Source organism: Bidens hawaiensis, unplaced genomic scaffold (assembly GCF_021521415.1).
Source record: "Bidens hawaiensis isolate Kalapana, Puna unplaced genomic scaffold, B.hawaiensis_p1.1 tig00045427_1, whole genome shotgun sequence".
In the NCBI taxonomy this organism is placed as follows: Eukaryota; Viridiplantae; Streptophyta; class Magnoliopsida; order Asterales; family Asteraceae; genus Bidens; species Bidens hawaiensis.
In genome coordinates this window covers 90,929-111,156 of record NW_027505940.1, presented here as the reverse complement: position 1 = coordinate 111,156, position 20,228 = coordinate 90,929, and the positions used below count along the sequence as shown (strand labels likewise).

At 36.9% G+C, this 20,228-nt stretch overlaps 1 protein-coding gene across 1 annotated transcript; it reads right to left on the bottom strand.

The window, feature by feature from the left end:
* Positions 1 to 15,049: 15,049 nt before the first annotated feature.
* LOC143616047 (ubiquitin receptor RAD23d-like) lies at positions 15,050 to 19,849 on the bottom strand. Its single transcript, XM_077089005.1, has 12 exons — positions 19,748 to 19,849; positions 17,645 to 17,806; positions 17,145 to 17,192; positions 16,954 to 17,027; positions 16,799 to 16,858; positions 16,521 to 16,695; positions 16,265 to 16,417; positions 16,113 to 16,187; positions 15,974 to 16,021; positions 15,794 to 15,900; positions 15,635 to 15,713; positions 15,050 to 15,550 (listed from the first exon to the last, which is right to left on the bottom strand). Exons 1-12 carry the CDS (start codon positions 19,811 to 19,813, stop codon positions 15,434 to 15,436), a joined length of 1,164 nt encoding a protein of 387 aa, XP_076945120.1. The 5' UTR covers positions 19,814 to 19,849; the 3' UTR covers positions 15,050 to 15,433.
* Between the last annotated feature and the right edge of the window lie 379 nt (positions 19,850 to 20,228).

The window sequence follows — 20,228 nt, the reverse complement described above, 5'->3', positions numbered from 1 at the left end:
ATTAAGGTAGAGCCCATCACGTATCGCGATGGGACTCAATTTTGGCTATAAAAGGGTGAGGATCACAACTCATTTCTCACACACACATCCACTCTCTCTCTAAGTTACTTTCTCTCTCTACATCGTTTTGCGTGCCACCGACCCGACAATCAACACCTCGTAATCTGTGCCAATACCTGACGTGTTCTCAAAGTACGTGCCGACAAATCACGACGACCGGCGCACATCGTTTTGCGTGCCAATCTTGTAGTACGTGCCAAGCTCATAAGTTCTGACGGTATAAGTTTCGATACACGATATAGAGTAGAAATGTTGCCCGATAGGTGATAAATATCTAACTCCGAATACCCATGTGAGGTAGGAGTTCTGTATAAGTTATTATTTTATTATTATAAATGGCTTAGACCATAGTCGGGGGTATAGCCCAAACCTTGATTACGATTAAATATAATATAACTTTTCTTAAGAAAAAGTTATAGTCAAAATAGTATTTCTTTATGACTAAGAAATATAATATTTATACAAGAGATTATAGTTAAGAAATTGATGTTTCTTCTTGAAGAAGAAACTCAGTATAGATGTTTCTTCCTGAAGAAGAAACGAACATATAATTGGTAAATAAAGAAAGGGACTAAAGGTCCAAATGTTTATATAAACAAATGATTTTATCAAGGTTAAAGCTATACAAAACAGACTAAAGGTCTGAAGCTAGATCGGTGATGTAGTTATTTATACAAAAGTTATTCTCGTACTATAGGTCCGAGGTAACAAAACAAGAAGCAGAAATCAAAAAACAGGAATCAGCATCAGAAACTGATTATAAACATTAAAAGGTGAATACACCCTAAACTTTTACAAACTCTTTTAGAGTCATAATGTTTACATAGGATTTACGAATCCATAAAACTTTGTGTTACAATAATAAGAAACAGACACTCTGATTAAGAGTATAAATGTGTCTGGATCCATTCATACATGGTGACTCGGAATTTCCCGAGGCCATGCATATCATCAACATGCCTCTGAAAGTCTACGGGACTGTTCAGAGAAATGATATTCTGTATATAATTTATTGTACAAGGTACATAGGGTAATTTGATCCCAATATAGTTAGGTGCCTAATGAGTAGTCACAAAGGTATTATTGTTGATTTCACAAAGGTATTGAAAAGATTTTTACAAAGAGTCAGCGTCATTCACCAGCTGTGTGTTGACGTATTTTCTAACCATTTTACAGGAAAACTGAAAGGTTAGGACAGACAAGCAAGACAGAATAGAAGATTGGATAATTAGTCATTAGATGGTATCTGATGGCTCAGATATTTTATATTAAAATATTATAAAGAATTATATTTTCTAAAGAAAGGTATTTGAAATATCAAACGGGTATTTAAACTCGAGTTTCAATTATAATAATATTATATTTAAGACTTCCGCTGAAAAGAACTTAGTTTCTCAAACATGTTTTGTAACATTAAATGGATATTTTAAACCTCACTATCACTAAGTGAGAGGTAGGGGGTTCAAACTTCACTATCACCAATTTATATGGTAGATATGAGGGATGACCCTGTCTTGCCAGAGTTCGAGTCCTGATCTCACCCGGTTTTATCGCCTCCTCGCTGTCGTGTCATTTTGTGGGTGGGGGGTCGGTTTTTATCCGGTGAATCCCTCAATAGGTGGACCGCTAGGGCTTCGTCCGTCCGGACTAGTGGCCGGCTCGGGCTACCTTTAGCCAATGGGGGCCGCGTACGGAGTACCCGGCGTTACTTAGTTGGTCGTTAAAAAAATGGATATTTTAATCCAACATTTTATAAATGAATATATTGTATTAAAAGACTTCCGCAACTATGATATATTTACAAAATAAGTACCAACTATTGATCACACGCCTAGGCCCTAAGTCGGGGTGTGACAGCATATTTAGTGACTAAGGTGGATGAAACCCAGTTTTACAAATACCCAAACAACTAATAAAAAACAAACTGCTAATTACACAACTGACTATTAACTGAACTTTTTTTTTGGCTTTTTGCTGATTTTCCATTTTTTTGAACTGATAAATAATACACTGAAATAAATATATACAACTCTGACATTCACATATTTACAACTCTTTCGACTATATGCAACTCGATAAAGAACTGGATTTCATCACACAGGGTTAAAATAAAATAAAGGCCAAGGCTAAAATGATGTGTAATGTTTGGTTAAGCAAATAAAAAGGAATAGGGTCCATATGGGCTCCTAGGGGAATAACGTTGGGTAGGAATTTTTATTTAGTGGGGAAAATATATGTACAGGTTTTCTAAAGTCCTAATCTCCATACAGGTGGTGGTATTAAGATCTCGATAAGCATATGACAAGCAAGTTCTAATTCTATAAAACATACTGGTTTTCCCTTAATAAATGATATGACATGTTTTATATTTATTATATAATATGTGTATTAAATATAGGGGCTATCTCACAATATGTCTGGAATTATGGCTTGCCGATATGAAACAAGTATACTCGTCCCCTTGACTCTTTATCCCCGCATAAACGACTGCATTTTCAACTTCTCTTTTTTGAAAAAAAAAATTGTTAGGAAAACTATCGAGAAGCTGAAAACCCAATCATGACCAGAAACCTATAACTTGGCATTAATGACAATAATTAACAGTTAATAAACTCCTCCCGTGTGTAATAGCCCGCGGCCATTGCGAAGTCGGGAACCGACATCTCGTACACGTGCCGTCCTAGCGAGAACGACACAGCATGTGGCTCGGCGAAATCGGTGGCCGTGTGTCTAAATGTAGAATAGTACTCGCGTGTGTGTGATGGTTGGGTGTAAATCATTTAGTTATTTATATTATTTTATGAGTTTTAGTTAGTTTATTAGGTGAACAATGGTACTTAATACGTGTTTATATGTTGCAGGTCTTTGAATGTTAAATATGCTAAATTGGGACTTGTACGAGCATGGGATGAAGTCTTGGGATGATCGGGGAGTAAACAGAAGCTAATCAAAGTGGAGAATTGAGCCTAAGCATGTTATACAAGCGTTGGATTGGAAACAAGACGAAAACATGGAATTCCAGGTCTTAGCGTAACTTACTCTGGGCCTGGCGTAACTTACTCCAGGACCTGACATAAAGGGCGTAAGCAACTTATAAAACAATTGGGTTACGTCAGGTAGGGAGTAACTTACGCTGGGTGCTGATATGTGACGCGAACTTAAGAGGTTTTTAGGGTATAAAAATCAATAATAAACCCTAACTCGTTTTTAACTTCTCGTGGCCGTTTTGGAACATCTTGGGGACGATTTTTTGAGCTAAGAAACACCAATAAACATCATTCGATAGATTACTAACGGATTCTAATCATCAATTGAAGATCTAATGGCTACCATGAGAGGCTAATTCCCTTCGAATTATACCTGGGATGTAGAGTTTGTAACTTTCAGTACTTTCTCATGTATTAGAACGAATGATTTGTAATTGTTATTGATTAATCTATGAGTATTGATGTTTAGTATTGCTGTGCATTCAGTCGGTTTAGGTTTATGTCGATATGAACGATTAGTCTATCGATTTCTATAATAATTTCTTATAGGATTATTTGATTAGTTGAATACAATGAAACATACAATTGCCCTTCGTTGGGTTACACTGGTAGTGATTGTTTGATAACCAGTGTCGTGTGTTAGCAATTGTTGATGCCTAAGGTTTAGCTCGTTAGTTAGTCTGCATTGATCAATGATAATCATCTGTTAGGTTACATGAGATTGCTGTTTGGTTACTTACTTGAAACCCGAGTGTGATTTGTTTTGTTTATTGATTGACTTTGCTTTGTTATATGTGTGATATTAAAACTCAACTTGTTGGCTTGTGTGATCAACACTATTACTATTACTTCATAATATTAGAAATTTGTTGCATGTTACACTAACCACATACTTCTCGTGGTTCGACACCCTACTTACCCTAGCTTGCTTAGGCGATTAGGAATCGATTTTAATTGTTTTTGACTAGATAGCGACAGTCTAGCATCAAAAGCTCACATGCGAGTTCTATTCGACATTTAGACACACGACCACCGATTTTACCGAGCCACATTCCGTGTGGTTCTCGCTAGGACGGCACATGTACGAGATGTCGGTTCCCAACTTCGCAGTGGCCACAAGCTATTATGTTGGGTTTCTATGGAATTTATAAACTTAGTTAACCATTTAACTAGTCACAATTAAGGCGGAAGCGTGATGTTTACAAACTAAACATATGTATCCATGTTTATATATATGTTACAAGTTTATAAAATGTGTACATGAACAACCTAATTTATTCATGTTATAAGATTACCAATAATCTATTTACTAGAAACCCGAAACAAGGATCAAATGATACGAAAAGCTAAACTATCAAAGCTTGTAAACACTTACATTCTTAACCCTTTAAGAGTTTAGTTGGTGGTTGAAGAAGATGATGATGTTGATGCTAGACTTTCAAAGGGAAAATCCTCAAACGGAATGTACCCCGAGCCTCCAACACACACCGAGCTATGTTAGGAAGTTTGAACACGAAAAACCGAGACCCGAGCCTTCTTTTCTTCCTTGGCCGTAAACAAGAAGAAAGAAAAAGAGTGTTATGGTTTTTGTTTACTTGAAAGTGTTATAATAATGTATCTTGATCTTGATCTTTTATCATTACACACCATCATCCAACATGGTGTTAGGTTTTTGGTTAAGTTCACACTCAACCTTTTCATGACAAAATATTGACCAAGACATGGGGTGTGGGGCCCACCCAAAACCGGCCCCAATTATTATATTTTTTTTTTTTTATTTTTTTTTTATTTTATTTATTTTATAAAGTATAAAATAAATATATAAACACCCCATCTTTTATAAACCATTTTACAAAAGAACACATAGTTAAATAATCATTCCAATAATAATTATTTGAATAAATAAATTAACCAATTAATTTATTTAACACTTTCAAGTAATTATTCAGAAACCCGTTTTTCTGAATGTGTCGTGTTCTGTATTTGTCTTATAGATCTTATCTTAACAAATACATAATTGGTGTGTGTCTAACTCGTTATTGGGTATGACCCGACTTGGATCAAACACGGCTAGCCACATTAACCTAATTATGTGTCTCGGGCATATGGTATTCCAACAATCTCCCACTTGCACGAGACTCATAGGAAGTTAATGCTAATGGTGAATACCGCCTAACAACAGGTCACCACCCCTAGTGTGTTTGACTAAGTGCCATTCAATAACATCATCCCCTTCAAGTCCATACTTGATATGATATAGGTAAGTCTTATCATTACATCCCTTTGTTACTAGATGTCCTGTCAAATCGAAGAGACACAGATTGATCATTCTCTCATTGATTTAACTTAACAGGCCTTAGACATCTAAACTCTCAACACATAAGAGGAACAAATCCCATCTTGACTGCATACATCCTTGTTGACATCTCGTATGATATCTGAGCTCTTTCTTTTACGTCATCGTGTTACCGAAAAACAAAGAAGAGAGTCAAGTTACCAGACTTGATGAAAAACAGGATCCAATATGCATCTCAGGTCAAAGGACACAATGATACTCGCCTTTACTCAAGGATTACTTATGATCAGTTGCACTAACTCCATGCAGTGATCCTTGATAGCGGATCATGTCCAATATTTGTATCCCACAAATATTTATGAACCTTGGTGGCAAACCTATGCCTTATATTCATCACATGAATATCAACCAATCCGGGTTCATAATAGTCTTACCTTCATACTTGTTCCCACAAGCATGATCGACTACGGACGTTTAGAACAACATAAGTTATTCATGGATTAAACATGCAAATATAGAACATAACTCATTGAATAATTAAACATAATTAATTTTCATGAGATACCCATTACATTCGTTCTTATACAAACACTAAACACAGATTAAATCCACTCACTAGAATACCGAAGTCCTAATGCACAAACATGACCCTCATGCTTTGGCCTATCGAGGAGCTTCGTGAGTGGGTCCGCAATATTTTGATCGGTATGAACTTTATGAATACATATCTTCTTCTTTTCAACTTCATCCCTTATGTAGTTGAATCTGCGCTCAATGTGCCTCGTTTTCTGATGAGCACGAGGCTCCTTGATCTGTGCAATAGCACCCTCATTGCCACAGAATATCTCTAGGGGCTCCTGAATGGTAGAGATAATCCCTAGATCCATGATGAACTTTTTCATCCATGCAGCCTCTTGGGCTGCCATTGAAGCGGCGATGTACTCAGATTCTGTAGTGGATAACGCGACAACATCCTGCTTCGAACTCTTCCAAGAGACAGCGCCTCCATTCAAAATGAAGACATATCCCGACTGTGACCGAGAATCATCTCGGTCAGTTTGAAAACTCGCATCCACGTAACCCTTTACGACGAGTTCCTCCTCACCAGACCCATATATTAAAAACATATCCTTAGTCCTTCTAAGGTATTTTAATATATTCTTGACAGCCATCCAATGACTGTCACCTGGGTTGTGCTGGTATCTACTCGTTATGCTTAAAGCATACGAGACGTCCGGTCTGGTGCACATCATTGCATACATAATAGATCCTATTGCCGAAGCATAAGGAACATGCTTCATCCTATCCTGCTCTTCCTTAGAGCTAGGACTTTGGGATGAGCTTAACACGGTTCCTCTAGGAATAGGTACCAAACCTTTCTTAGAGTTTTCCATCCTGAACCTTTTCAGGATTTTATCAATGTACGCACTTTGATTGAGTCCGATCAATTTCCTTTGTCTATCCCTATAGACCTTTATTCCCAAGATATATGTCGCTTCTCCAAGATCCTTAATTGAGAAACGACTATTTAACCACGCTTTAACGTTTTCCATACTTGGTATATCATTTCCAAATAAAAGTATATCATCGACATACAAAATAAGGAAAATGATTATACTCCCACTAGCCCATTTATACACACACGCCTCATCACCGTTTTGGACGAAACCAAACGCTTTGATTTCTTCATTAAAACGATGATTCCACATCCGTGATGCTTGTTTCAACCCGTAGATTGATTTCTTTAACTTACAAACTTTATCAGGATTAGATGGATCGACAAAACCTTCAGGCTGAACCATATGGACATCTTCCTCAAGATATCCATTTAGAAAAGCGGTCTTGACATCCATTTGCCATATCTCATAATCAAAATGAGCTGCAATGGCAAATAATATCCTGATCGACTTAAGCATCGCGACCGGCGAGAAGGTTTCATCATAATCAATCCCTTGAGTTTGCGTGAAACCTTTTGCTACAAGTCGTGCTTTGTAAGTATCTAAATTTCTATGCATATCGGTTTTCTTTTTGAAGACCCACTTACATCCAACCAGTTTGGAGTTAAGTGGACGATCAACCAATTCCCAAACTTGGTTATCGTGCATGGATTGCATCTCGGCGCTCATGGCTTCAAGCCACTTGTCACAATCAGGTTGTGACATAGCATCTTTGTAGGAGATCGGTTCATCCGAATCGACCAAGTAACAATCATCCACAAGAAATCCATATTTCTTGGGAGGTCGACTAATCCTATTAGATCTGCGAGCAACGTGTGTATGATCAACCATTTGATCATCTTCAACATCCTCGTGTTGAAAGCTAGTATCGACCAACTGTGTATCATCAAGTGATTCTTGAACCTCTTCAAGTTCCACTTTCTTTTCACTAGGTCCTTCCATAAGGAACCTAGTTTCTAAGAAGTATCCTTTGCGTGAAACAAACACTTTTTGTTCACTAGGATCATAGAATATATATCCTATATCATCCTTTGGGTATCCTATGAAGATACACCTGATGGATCGAGCCTCAAGCTTATTTGGGGTGTCACGTTTAACATAAACTATGCATCCCCATACCCTTAAATATGAAAAGGATGGAACCTTTCCATGCCACACTTCATAGGGTATTCGATCCACCTTTTTGGTCGGGGCCATATTCAAAATACGAGCCGCTGTAAGTAGCGCATATCCCCAAAATGACGGCGGTAGTGAGCTTCGTGCCATCATTGATCGAACCATGTCCAACAGTGTTCGATTCCTCCTCTCGGATACTCCGTTATGTTGAGGAGTTCCAGGAGGAGTGAGCTGTGAAATAATTCCACAATCTCTAAGATGACTTTGAAAAGCATCACTTAGGTACTCGCCTCCTCTATCGGAGCGGAGTACCTTGATTGTTCGGTCGAGCTGATTTTGTACTTCATTTTGAAATTCCTTGAACATTTCAAAGGCTTCATGTTTGTGTTTCATTAGATACACATACCCATATCGACTAAAATCGTCGGTAAAGGTAATGAAGTACCTTTCACTATTCCTACTAGCTGGCTTGAAAGGTCCGCATACATCCGTATGTATGATACCTAACAAATCCTTAGCCCTTTCATTTGTACCTTTGAAAGGCTCTTTGGTCATCTTGCCTTGAATACAAGATTCACACTCATCAAACGAACCTAACTCGTTTGTTTTCAAAAGACCTTTCTTTTGGAGAGTGTTTATACGATTCTTGTTTATGTGTCCAAGGCGACAATGCCAAATGTAGGAATCACTCAAATCCTTTTTGAGTCTTTTAGTAGAAGTTTGATACAATGAGCTATTTGAGGTATTATCATGAACCAATTCATAAATACCGTTGTTTGGTACAGCTTTAAAATAAAAGATACCATTAGATGATACATGCATTTCTGATCTTACAAATTTAAAGTCAAAGTTACATTGTCTAAGAAGGTGCACAGAAATAATGTTCCTAGTCAAACTAGGAGCATACAAAACATTTTTCAAAACAACTTCCAAACCACTTGGAAGCGATAAAGTGAAGTCTCCTCTAGCGACCACGTGCACCCTTGCACCGTTGCCCATGAAAAGATTCACTTCGCCCTTCTTTAAGTCTTCATTCCTTTTGAACCCCTGCAACCAATTGCAAATATGAGTTCCACATCCGGTATCCAATACCCATGTGTTAGAAGAAATAAGATTTAGCTCAACATTAATCATAAAGACATTACCCGAGGTATGCGCCACATTCCTCTTGTCTTTTAGCTCTTTTAGGTAGACCGGACAATTGCGTTTCCAGTGTCCGGTCTCCCCACAACCAAAACAAGGATCATCCTTATGACCCTTCGGTTCCATAACCTTTTGTTTCTTTGCCATAACCGGTGATTTGCCCTTACCCTTAAGATGCACAGGGGGACCCTTTCTTTTTGCTACCTTAGCCTTAGGATTGGGTTGAGACCGATTCTTGGATCTACCTTCATTGATCGCAAACATGGGTAAAACCCTTTTGCCCATGCTCGCCTCGGCTGTTTTAAGCATTGAGTGAAGTTCTCCAATGGTTTTGTCCCACCCGTTCATGTTATAATTTAACACGAAAGTGTCGAACCTTTTCGACAAAGAGTTAAGGATCAAATCCGTTGCTAACTCTTTTGAGATGGGACAATTGAGCTTGGCGAGGCGATCAATGTAACTTTTCATCTTAAGTACATAAGTTGAAACTGGTTGATTATCATCCATTCTACATGCATGCAAGGCTCGAACCGTTTCGAACCTTTCAACTCTTGATTGCTTAAGGAACATTTCCTTAAGTTGAGTAATCATGTCGTACGCATTATGGTTTTCGAAATCCTTTTGGATTTCGGGAACCATAGTCGCCAACATGAGGCATGACACTTGAATGGAATCTTCCGTGAGTTTGACCCAATTCATATATTCGACCTCACTTCCCTCTTCCGGTTCTTCGGGGATAGGTGTTTCCAAAACATGATATAATTTTTCTTGTTTTAGAACAATCCTTAAATTTCGGAACCAATCCGAAAAGTTATTGTGGTTAAGACGGTCTTTAGCGAGAATAGATCGGAGAGATACGTTTTGGACGTTAGGGATTATGTTGTCGTCGACGTGTGCGGCCATCTGCAGAACTTTAATTAAGTTCATTTTAGTGTTTTACCTTTTTAATTATTAATACCCTTTTATATATATACCAAATATAATTAATAATTAAAATCTAGAATCCAACGATAAACCCGACTCCGGTTAGGTGACCTTTTTCCCATTGTCGGTTTATCAAGGTAGTTATTCATAACAATTGCAAACCTTTTTGCAACTTCTAGAGTTTATGGGACCGGTTCGAAATCATATTTCGTGTCGGCATGTTTATCCCATCAACACCTATTAGACCCCATGCTTGGGTGACCCTCTTCACATGGTTCTAATTTAAGTCGTCCTACTTGTATCAACTTGTAATATTAACATACAAACGGTTAGGTGACCTTTTTCCCATTTATATGCCAATATTACCTTAACATATTAATTTACTCTATGCGGTTAGGTGACCTTTTTCCCACTAAGAGCTTACTAATATGTTAAGCGTTATACAAAAGGATGGTGTTTAACTTATTATCCTTAATTTTAAAAGGGATTTTTAGTTTTAATAATTCTAGTTGTAAAACTTTAAATCATGTACTAACATGCATTTAGTAACATGATATTTTGAAACCATTTTCAAAATTCTAATTTATAATAAAGCCATTTTATTATGGGCGTGAGACGGCTAGTTAATAAATCCATTTTATTAAACTATGTGTCACGTAATTACCGATAATTATTAGAACCCGTTTTATGCTTTGTTAATTAATTCTATGTGACGAAGTTGATATCCTAATATCTAACAACCACACAATCAAACAATCAATTAATTAACAAGCATACACAATTATACTAGACACGAGCCACTAAGTTAGACCACACTTGTTAGCCGAAACAAGTGTGTGTCTTAGGTCCGATCCTAAGGGACACATGACACATGGATGTTATAGCTCCCACTCGATCCCGCATCCAAATGCTTCGAGCATCTTCTTCAACCCCGTTGTGATCCATTGGGCTTGAACTTGGGCCTTAGCTTCCATAAGCTTCCATTTGGGCTTAATTGGTGGGCTTAGGTCCTTTTGGGCTTGAATCCCTTTAATGGGCTTGTGAGACCCATTATCACCATACCCGGCCCAATTAGGCCCAAACTTCCAATTTTGCAATCTTCTTTAATTTTACAAAATCAAATGTCCTAATACATTTTTTCTATAAAATAAAGATATTACAAATAACCTATTTATTACATACCCATATGAATAAATAATTACAAAATAGCCCCTAATTAATTATTACAAACCGAAACTTTGAATAATTAACTACAATCACAACATCAACCACAAACAAACATCCACTTTGGTCTACGGCTCGGTCTAGTTTTAACAAACATAACCCGTTATGTTTTAGGAACCCGTTCCAAAACCCCTTGACTTTATCGGGCCTAGCCCAACCCATTTTGGCTTGACCCAATAACATGATTATGGGCTTCGGCCCACTTAAAAACTCATGGGCTCGGCCCATTTAACCAAAAATGGGCTTCGGCCCATATAGCTTTTTCCCTTTTATTTCCGGTTAGCCCAATAACCATATTCAAGTGGGCTTCGGCCCAAATTCACCCGAATTGGGCTTCGGCCCATTAACTCGGTTTTTTTTTTTTTTTTTTTGAACAAAGCCAAAAACAATAACAAGATTAAATACAAAAAAAACATGCATGTTAATTTTTTGTATAAAATCTTTCAAGGGGAAAAATATAAAACCGAGAACCCGAAGCTTAGTTTCCCGTATCCCGGCTCTTGATGCCATTTGTTGGGTTTCTATGGAATTTATAAACTTAGTTAACCATTTAACTAGTCACAATTAAGGCGGAAGCGTGATGTTTACAAACTAAACATATGTATCCATGTTTATATATATGTTACAAGTTTATAAAATGTGTACATGAACAACCTAATTTATTCATGTTATAAGATTACCAATAATCTATTTACTAGAAACCCGAAACAAGGATCAAATGATACGAAAAGCTAAACTATCAAAGCTTGTAAACACTTACATTCTTAACCCTTTAAGAGTTTAGTTGGTGGTTGAAGAAGATGATGATGTTGATGCTAGACTTTCAAAGGGAAAATCCTCAAACGGAATGTACCCCGAGCCTCCAACACACACCGAGCTATGTTAGGAAGTTTGAACACGAAAAACCGAGACCCGAGCCTTCTTTTCTTCCTTGGCCGTAAACAAGAAGAAAGAAAAAGAGTGTTATGGTTTTTGTTTACTTGAAAGTGTTATAATAATGTATCTTGATCTTGATCTTTTATCATTACACACCATCATCCAACATGGTGTTAGGTTTTTGGTTAAGTTCACACTCAACCTTTTCATGACAAAATATTGACCAAGACATGGGGTGTGGGGCCCACCCAAAACCGGCCCCAATTATTATATTTTTATTTTTTTATTTTTTTTTATTTTATTTATTTTATAAAGTATAAAATAAATATATAAACACCCCATCTTTTATAAACCATTTTACAAAAGAACACATAGTTAAATAATCATTCCAATAATAATTATTTGAATAAATAAATTAACCAATTAATTTATTTAACACTTTCAAGTAATTATTCAGAAACCCGTTTTTCTGAATGTGTCGTGTTCTGTATTTGTCTTATAGATCTTATCTTAACAAATACATAATTGGTGTGTGTCTAACTCGTTATTGGGTATGACCCGACTTGGATCAAACACGGCTAGCCACATTAACCTAATTATGTGTCTCGGGCATATGGTATTCCAACATATTACACACTGGAGGAGGCTTAGACTCCTTGGTTTTTACAGAGTTTTAGGGGATATACATTGCGGGCTTAGAGGGATAGAGATTTTTGGTTGACTGATGCTCAGTTAGCTCAGTTCTGTGAGCAGATAGCGGACGGGGCCCACTCGAGTTCAGTAGTGGAGTCATTCATTCAGGACCCCGCCCATCGCTATTTACACATGATCGTTGCTTACAATAGCGTTGGCCGTCATTCGGGCCGCAATAAGTGTAGTAACTTGGATTTTCTATGCTTATCATCGATCGTTACTGGCCGAGAGGCCAACATTGCAATGCTGCTGCTCCCATCGTTTGCCCGATGCTGTAGTTTGTAGGGTTCGTTGGCCTAGTTGTCGTTGGAGCCGTATAATATAAATACTCCTGCCGGTTAAATGGGTCATGCACCATGCAAAAACCATGGCGCTAGATGTATACCTTTACGCATCAAACATTCTCTGATACCTCGGGAATGGGAGCGTCAAAGATCTCCATGAGTATGGTGCAAAAAGGAAGGATATTCATCGTAAATGATGCCCAACCAATAAGGGACGGACAACACATACTCAATAGTTCTACATAGTACGACATGTCAACATCAAATGGCCACCATGCCCACCAATTATCCTTAACACACGTTAAAGGAACCTGATTGGTGGGAAGCCTGACAGGGCAGGTGGCCATACCCATCACCCTTCCAACGGCTATAAATACCAACCCATCTCCAAATGGTAAAGGACCTAGACTTTCACTCGCCATTACTCTATTATACATATATTAATACTGATTCTCACGCCGGAGGGTGGTTATGAGAGGATCCCCCCCCTCCAATTTCCCTCGTAACGAGCTTACGGTGTTCTGTTTTGTAGATGTACTACTCGTTTGCACCAAGGAGATATCATCCATCGTGGGAAATACTTAGTCATCGTCCTTATTCTAAGTAATTAGACTAAAGGGGGATTTCGTGTTTCTTCATATATCAGTTATCACACATCATTCGAAACCAGTGAAGTATATACTGAAGTTGAGTTCAGAAAAAATAGACATGTTTCTTATTCTTAAACTAGGAAAACATATATTAATTTGAAACTAATATCATCAACATGAAATAGAAAAAGACAACTTTTGTTACTTTTAATAGAGGGGTATTCATATTCTCATTTACGCTCTATTCTCGAGTTCAATTAAATAAGAGAAAAGAAAGGAAAGGAAAAAATTTTCTTTTTTTTTCTTTCCCCTCTACATTTCCTTTCTTTCTTTCCATTTCTTTTCAAATTGGAAAGAAAAAATTTCCTTCCAACTTGCTTTATATTTCTCTTTATTTTCCTTCTATCTATTTTCTTTTCTCTCATTTAATGAAACTTGAGCACAATTTCTCTCATCTCCTTTAAAAAAAACCTCTGGAACACAATAATTTTTTTCTTTCCACCAATTTCATTTCTTTTCCATCAATAAATTAACTCGGGAACACAATGTTAGAGAGGATCAGGCAATAAAGCGGATCGGAGCATGTAAAAGAACATTGGTCAGTGACTTGGCATATAATTTATTGTATAAACTAAAAGCAATTTCCCAAAATGGAATGTTGCTACTATAGCCATCACAGTACAACCAAAAACACTCAAAAACATTTCAGCAGGGCGCGTTCGTTTCACGGAATGGAATGAAATTGGAATTGGAATTTGCATAGGATTTGGAATTTAAAGGAATTGGATTTGGAATCTGAACATTCCAATAGAATTTGGAATTGTGAGGAATTGAAATCCAAATACATTCTTATTATGTTCGTTTGACAAATAAATAGGAATCAAGTTTCTGGGCAAAAACATTTTAGTTTTTTTAGATTTTTTGTTTTTTATTTATATATTGCATTATGCTTTTTTTATTATTTTTTTGAATTTTTATGGGTTTTCTATTAAGATTAAAAACCCTCAAAAAAATATTCAAAAATAATAATAAAAAAAATTCATAACTCAAAATATAAATTAAAAACAAAAAAAGTAAAAAAGCTAAAATGTTTTGTTCGTTGTCCTCGTTAAAAAAAAACTTTGAGATAAGATTCCAATGAATTTCCTTGAATTCCTCCACATTTTGGAAGGATTTGAAATCCCTATTTGAAGGAATTTGAAGAAATTGAATTCCAATTCCAATTCTTTGAACCGAACACACCAAAATGGAATTAAGATTCCACTTCCAACGAAACAAACACGCCATGTCATGAGATTTTAATTCCAATTCCTTTGAATTCCCACAAATTCCGTGAAACGAACACGCCCCAAGTCTTTTCCACGGACGACCCCAACCCAACACATCAAAAAAATACTTCCCCGACCACATATGGGTCATCCAACCCCATTCACTCACAAAACTGGCACCTCCAAAACCACCCTAAACAAAGCTGAAACTCGCTAGTGTGGGTGCTCCGAGTTGAAAAGCAACGGCTTTGGCCTCACAAGCCAAAAGTAAACCAACGTCGGGGGCATTATAACACTAGTGCCTTATAAAAAAAAAGGTCTGAAATACAGAGCAAGTGCAGATTAAATAGGATTCTGGTTACAATCCAATTTCCGTCTTTCCCTCACTCGCATATTTCCACAAGTATAACCACTCGGAAATTAAAAAAAGAAATAAGAAAGAAAGAAAGGAAGATGAACACAGAAATAACCACAGCAGGGGCAGTCCACCATTACCATTTTATCAACACTATTAACTAGTCTTCAAACTCATGGCTGTGATCTAATAGGTAATTGGCCGCAAGCTCCTCGTTCTTGTTACATGCAAAGAACACCTCTAATACTAGTGCTCTATCAAAACCCATTGCTTCTAGCTGAAACAAAAATCAACCTCCTTTTTAAGATTCTATCGCCAAACTATTTCCATTTATTTATTACTCAAGCAGATGATAACTTACACGTTCAATGGCTTCACGTTCCTCGGGTGTAACAGTCACAGCCTGTGGCATTGCAGCAGCAAGATCCCCAAGTACATTCCTGAAACTTAAGCCCTATTAGATTCCATCTTAACAGCCATAAATCAAATACTAAAGATTAGACATTAACAGAGAACGTACTCTCCGCCTTCAACAGGCTCGTTAATCAAACGAAGAAAATCAGCCTGATGCTCTTGAATGAGTCTCACCAAGTGAGGATTTTGTTTCCCCAGCTCTTGAAGCATAGGCTGTCAACATCATCATACATAAAGAAGTGTACCAACTCACCTGTGTATGTCTACATGTATATAAAACACTTACCTGCAAGATTTGTGGATTAGCTTGCACCATCGCCCGAAGTGCTTGGAACTGAAAACAAGAGCATAGATGGTTGGTTATTAACCATTTAATTGAGCTGAACCTTGGGTAGATATGTGTGGTGAAAGAGTGTGTATTATACCTGTGGACTATTACGGAGGAAATCAAGATTGCCTGCAGCACCAGCAGTAGCATTTGCACCCATATCAGGAAGACCCTATGACCAAATGTAAGCCTTATCATTTAACATGTTCAGGATGTAGATAAGGACAGTTGACAAGTCAACAAAAATACCTGAGGAAAAAGATCCAAGGGGTTTGCATTAGGTCCAGTTGAAGGCACAGCTGCTGCTGGTTGTGCAGGTTGTGCAGGTGGGCTGACCGCCTGCACACCTGGCACTGGTGAAGCTCCCGCTGCTGGAGGAAGCTCAGCTGGCTCGGGAATTCCCTGACATTTATAAGCAGTTTTCTTATGTTATATACTTTATGTTTAGTTTTGAAATAAAAAAAATATATGAACGTAAAAGTGTCAAATGTCAAAAAGGACTTACAGAATAGAGATACTCAACAGCTCTTTCTGGATTATTGAAAGCAGCACGAAGGGCACGTACAACCGTATCCCTATCCCAAATCCCTCCACCCATATCAAGTAGATGCTGGATTGTACCATCCAAATTGGTTCCCGCTACCAGATTTGATGCTGCTTGATCATATACATTCTCTGACCTATAATACATCATTAACTTACTTCAGTAAAAACCATCGAGTATCGGTGTTTATTGATTTACAAATAAGATTAGCTATCTCGTCTTATTGGCAAAATACTGACGGAGCATTCAGAACAGTGGCTGGATCTGAAGCTGGGGCAGCTGAAGGAACAGATGCAGGCCTGCAATCAGAGAAAGGTAGATTAAATTACAGATATTGTATATATGAAAATAATGAAGATATAGTACACAGATATAAGTAGCAGCTTAAGCTTACTGTGTCACAGCTGGAAGGGGAGCCTGAGTAACAGCTGGCGCCAGAGGAGTGGCTGTGGCACTTGTCTGAGGTGCCTGCATGAGATGGGGGGTTCAGTGCACATCAATGATATAACTGAGATGAAGATGTAACTAAACAACACTAAAAGTGAAGAGAATAAATTTCAAACATATTACTACAAAAGTTGATACCTTAGGGGCTGCTGCTGCTGTTGAAGTTTGACCAGGGGGTGCCTTGCTCTGTATTTAACATTGGAATACATTAGAGAACAAAATACTAACTAAATAACAGTTTAATATTAAATATGTGTAGTAACTATGAAGCTAGAAAAAAAGATAAAACATAATAAACACATATATTCTCAGATCAATGAAACTAAAGTCCTGATGTGCATCCGCTTAATTTAGCAGTGTGCCAAAACACTGTAATGTGATTCACAATAAATATTTAGTGTCTGCATATCTTGCTATCTAAACAATCAATAAGAATTTCATATTCATAGAATAAAAAACAAATACCTCATCTATATTGCTAGCTAGGGTGACTAAATAACTGGACATCTAAAATAATGGAACATATAAATGGAAAATATACTATAAGCTTCTAATAATAAGCCAACAGAGACTAAAAGAGATGCTTGATGAATGAAAAGTACTTGCATGTCTTAGAGACAAAGGGGAGTTAATTTAACCTTGGATAACATGATGACAATAAAGGAATTTTCAGCAACTTTGTTCTCTTCCAAGGTGGTGGCATCTTTAAGCACTTTACCCTGATGGATAAGCATCTGCTGTGCAGCAGGATAAACATCTTGTCCCTGAACACCTTCTATATTTTTCTTCACATCAGCTACCTGTATCAATAATCAAACTATCTTACCACCACGTACATAACTTCAAGCAAACTAACTAAGAGACAGATGGCACAAAGTGTGGCCTTTAAGGTAATTGACTGGCAAGTTTTAACTTTATTGCAAACTATTCTACGTTACGATTATAACTAACTGTATTTAATACATTCCTTCAGTAATTTGAAAAGCATCATAAACTTTTAGCTCAACAAAAGGCCATATAGTTTTGTTACAGCAATAAATAGATACTAAAACAAACAGAAAAATATATTCATAATGTGACTTTCAAATCAATAGTTAAAACCGATTGATCCAGCAACTAACGGTTGTCCTAGTAACATATCAGTTAACTATAAAAATATCAGTTAGATATGTATATGCCCCATGATGAACTGCAAAAGTGAAGAATATCATTACAAGTTTGGCATATTGCATATCAGCAGACAACAAAAAACAACAATCGTACCCAGTAAAAATCCCACCAATAGCAAAGCTATTAACAGGGTCTTGGGAGGGTGGGATGTAGGCAAACTGTACCTCTATTCAAAGAATAGAGAGGTTGCTTCCAGAGAGACCCACAACTCTAAAAATGTAGTGCATGGACCTCAAACCTCAGAAGAAACAACTCAAGCAAAAAACCAACCTACTACTTTCTTCAATCATCAATCAATCATACCCAGTGAAGTCCCACCAACAGCCAAGCTATAGGTAGGGTCTGGGGAGGGTGGGATGTAGGCACACCGTACCTCTATCCAAAGGGATAAAGAGGTGGCTTCCAGAGAGACCCTCAGCTCTAAAAAACATATGTATGAAGCAATACAAAAGAAATCAAAGTTCAACAGTAATAATAATAATAAAAATAATGCTAATAATAATAATAATGATAAATATAATAATAATAATAATAATAATAATAATATATGGAAAAAATATACTAATACTATATATATGGGAAGAATAATACTAATAATAATACTAATACTAATACTATATATGTGGCCAAAATAAGGTAAATAGAAGCCCTAAGGAACCCTAAGGAATTCCTTTGTTCCTAAAAATCCGTAACTTTAATTCTACTTCTCCATGAATTCCTATCCTCAACCATGTCCTCTGAAAGGTTTAAGTCTATCAAATCATGCTTAATCCTCTCATCCCACGTCAATTTAGGTTGTCCTCTACCCCTCCTCCCTTCTATAGTAATGTTTTCTACGGATCTAACAGGATTCGTCGGCTGTCCAAACATTAATTTCACAGGATTCGTCGGCTGTCCAAACCTACTACTTTCTTGTTTGTTCCAAACATTAATTTCACATTCAATCCCAATCAAATCACAGCGATAAAAGAATTAAACTGGTTTCTTTAAAATAAAATACATTATATAGCTTACAAAACAAATTTAAAAAAAAAATCATAACCACAGATTTGAGCTACCAAGTGAACAGTCTTTTAATAAACAAACTCCAATAAAAAAGCCAAACAAAACCAAGATTTCCTCTGTTTTGAGGCTGAAAAGTAGATTGTAATATCGTAAAATGTGGTGGTTTCGTACACAGCATAAGCTTATCCTAAACACGACAAATAAAAAAGAAACAGAAATAAAGAGTTTTATCATTGTGAGTTACATGGAATATAATTGTCAAGGTAACAGCTTAAAACAAAGATTCATATTGCAAATTCATTTGTAAATAGAAACTAATACCTAAATTAAAAACCAAGCATATAATGAACATGCACAACCATTAATTAAATTACAAATCAAGTAATACTAGAATTCAATCAGCTCCCAATTGGACTGATTGAAAGGCGTGACATCACGATTTAGCACAACCTAAACCCTAAAAACGAAAGTCAGGGCTCCAGAAGAAGAGAAAACGCATAAAACCCTAACTGGTAGACAATCAATTAATAAAACAGCAGGACGATTGGATTAGATTGGATGGATACCGTATCTTGAGGTTTGACTTGGATTTCGAAGTGAGTCCCCTTCAATGTTTTCACAAAAACCTTCATCTTCGGATTGGCTGCAATTAAATCAAATAAGCAATCGATTTATTTTACATAAAAGAAGAAGAAGAAGAAGAAGAAGCAATGAATAAACAAACTCACTCTTTCGTCTATTGTTGTGTGGATGCGGTGGTGTTAGTATGTATACTTACCCCCTTTCTCAAGGCAAACTGGCCAAGGTATGTACACGCTTTCTTTCTGGGCTTCTTTAAAGAGCCTACTCATACAGGCTTTAGTTTACATAATGCTTCGTGCTCAAATAATTGTTTTTCTTACGCCCTATACAAATCATACACGTGCACATCTTAACTTATTATAAACGAATAATATAAAACAATCCCAAGAAAATCGTTATGATGATTTCCTCCCAATGCAATATGCAACCAGAACAAGTGATCTCGTCCAGTCTACCAGGATCACT

Coding starts and splice junctions, on each gene's coding strand:
- LOC143616047 (XM_077089005.1), bottom strand. CDS start 19,813: ATGAAGGTTTTTGTGAAAACATTGAAGGGGACTCACTTCGAAATCCAA. Junction 17,807..19,747: donor AAGTCAAACCTCAAGATACG/GTATCCATCCAA, acceptor TTATTGATACAG/GTAGCTGATGTGAAGAAAAA. Junction 16,696..16,798: donor GCCACTGTTCTGAATGCTCC/GTCAGTATTTTG, acceptor GATGTATTATAG/GTCAGAGAATGTATATGATC.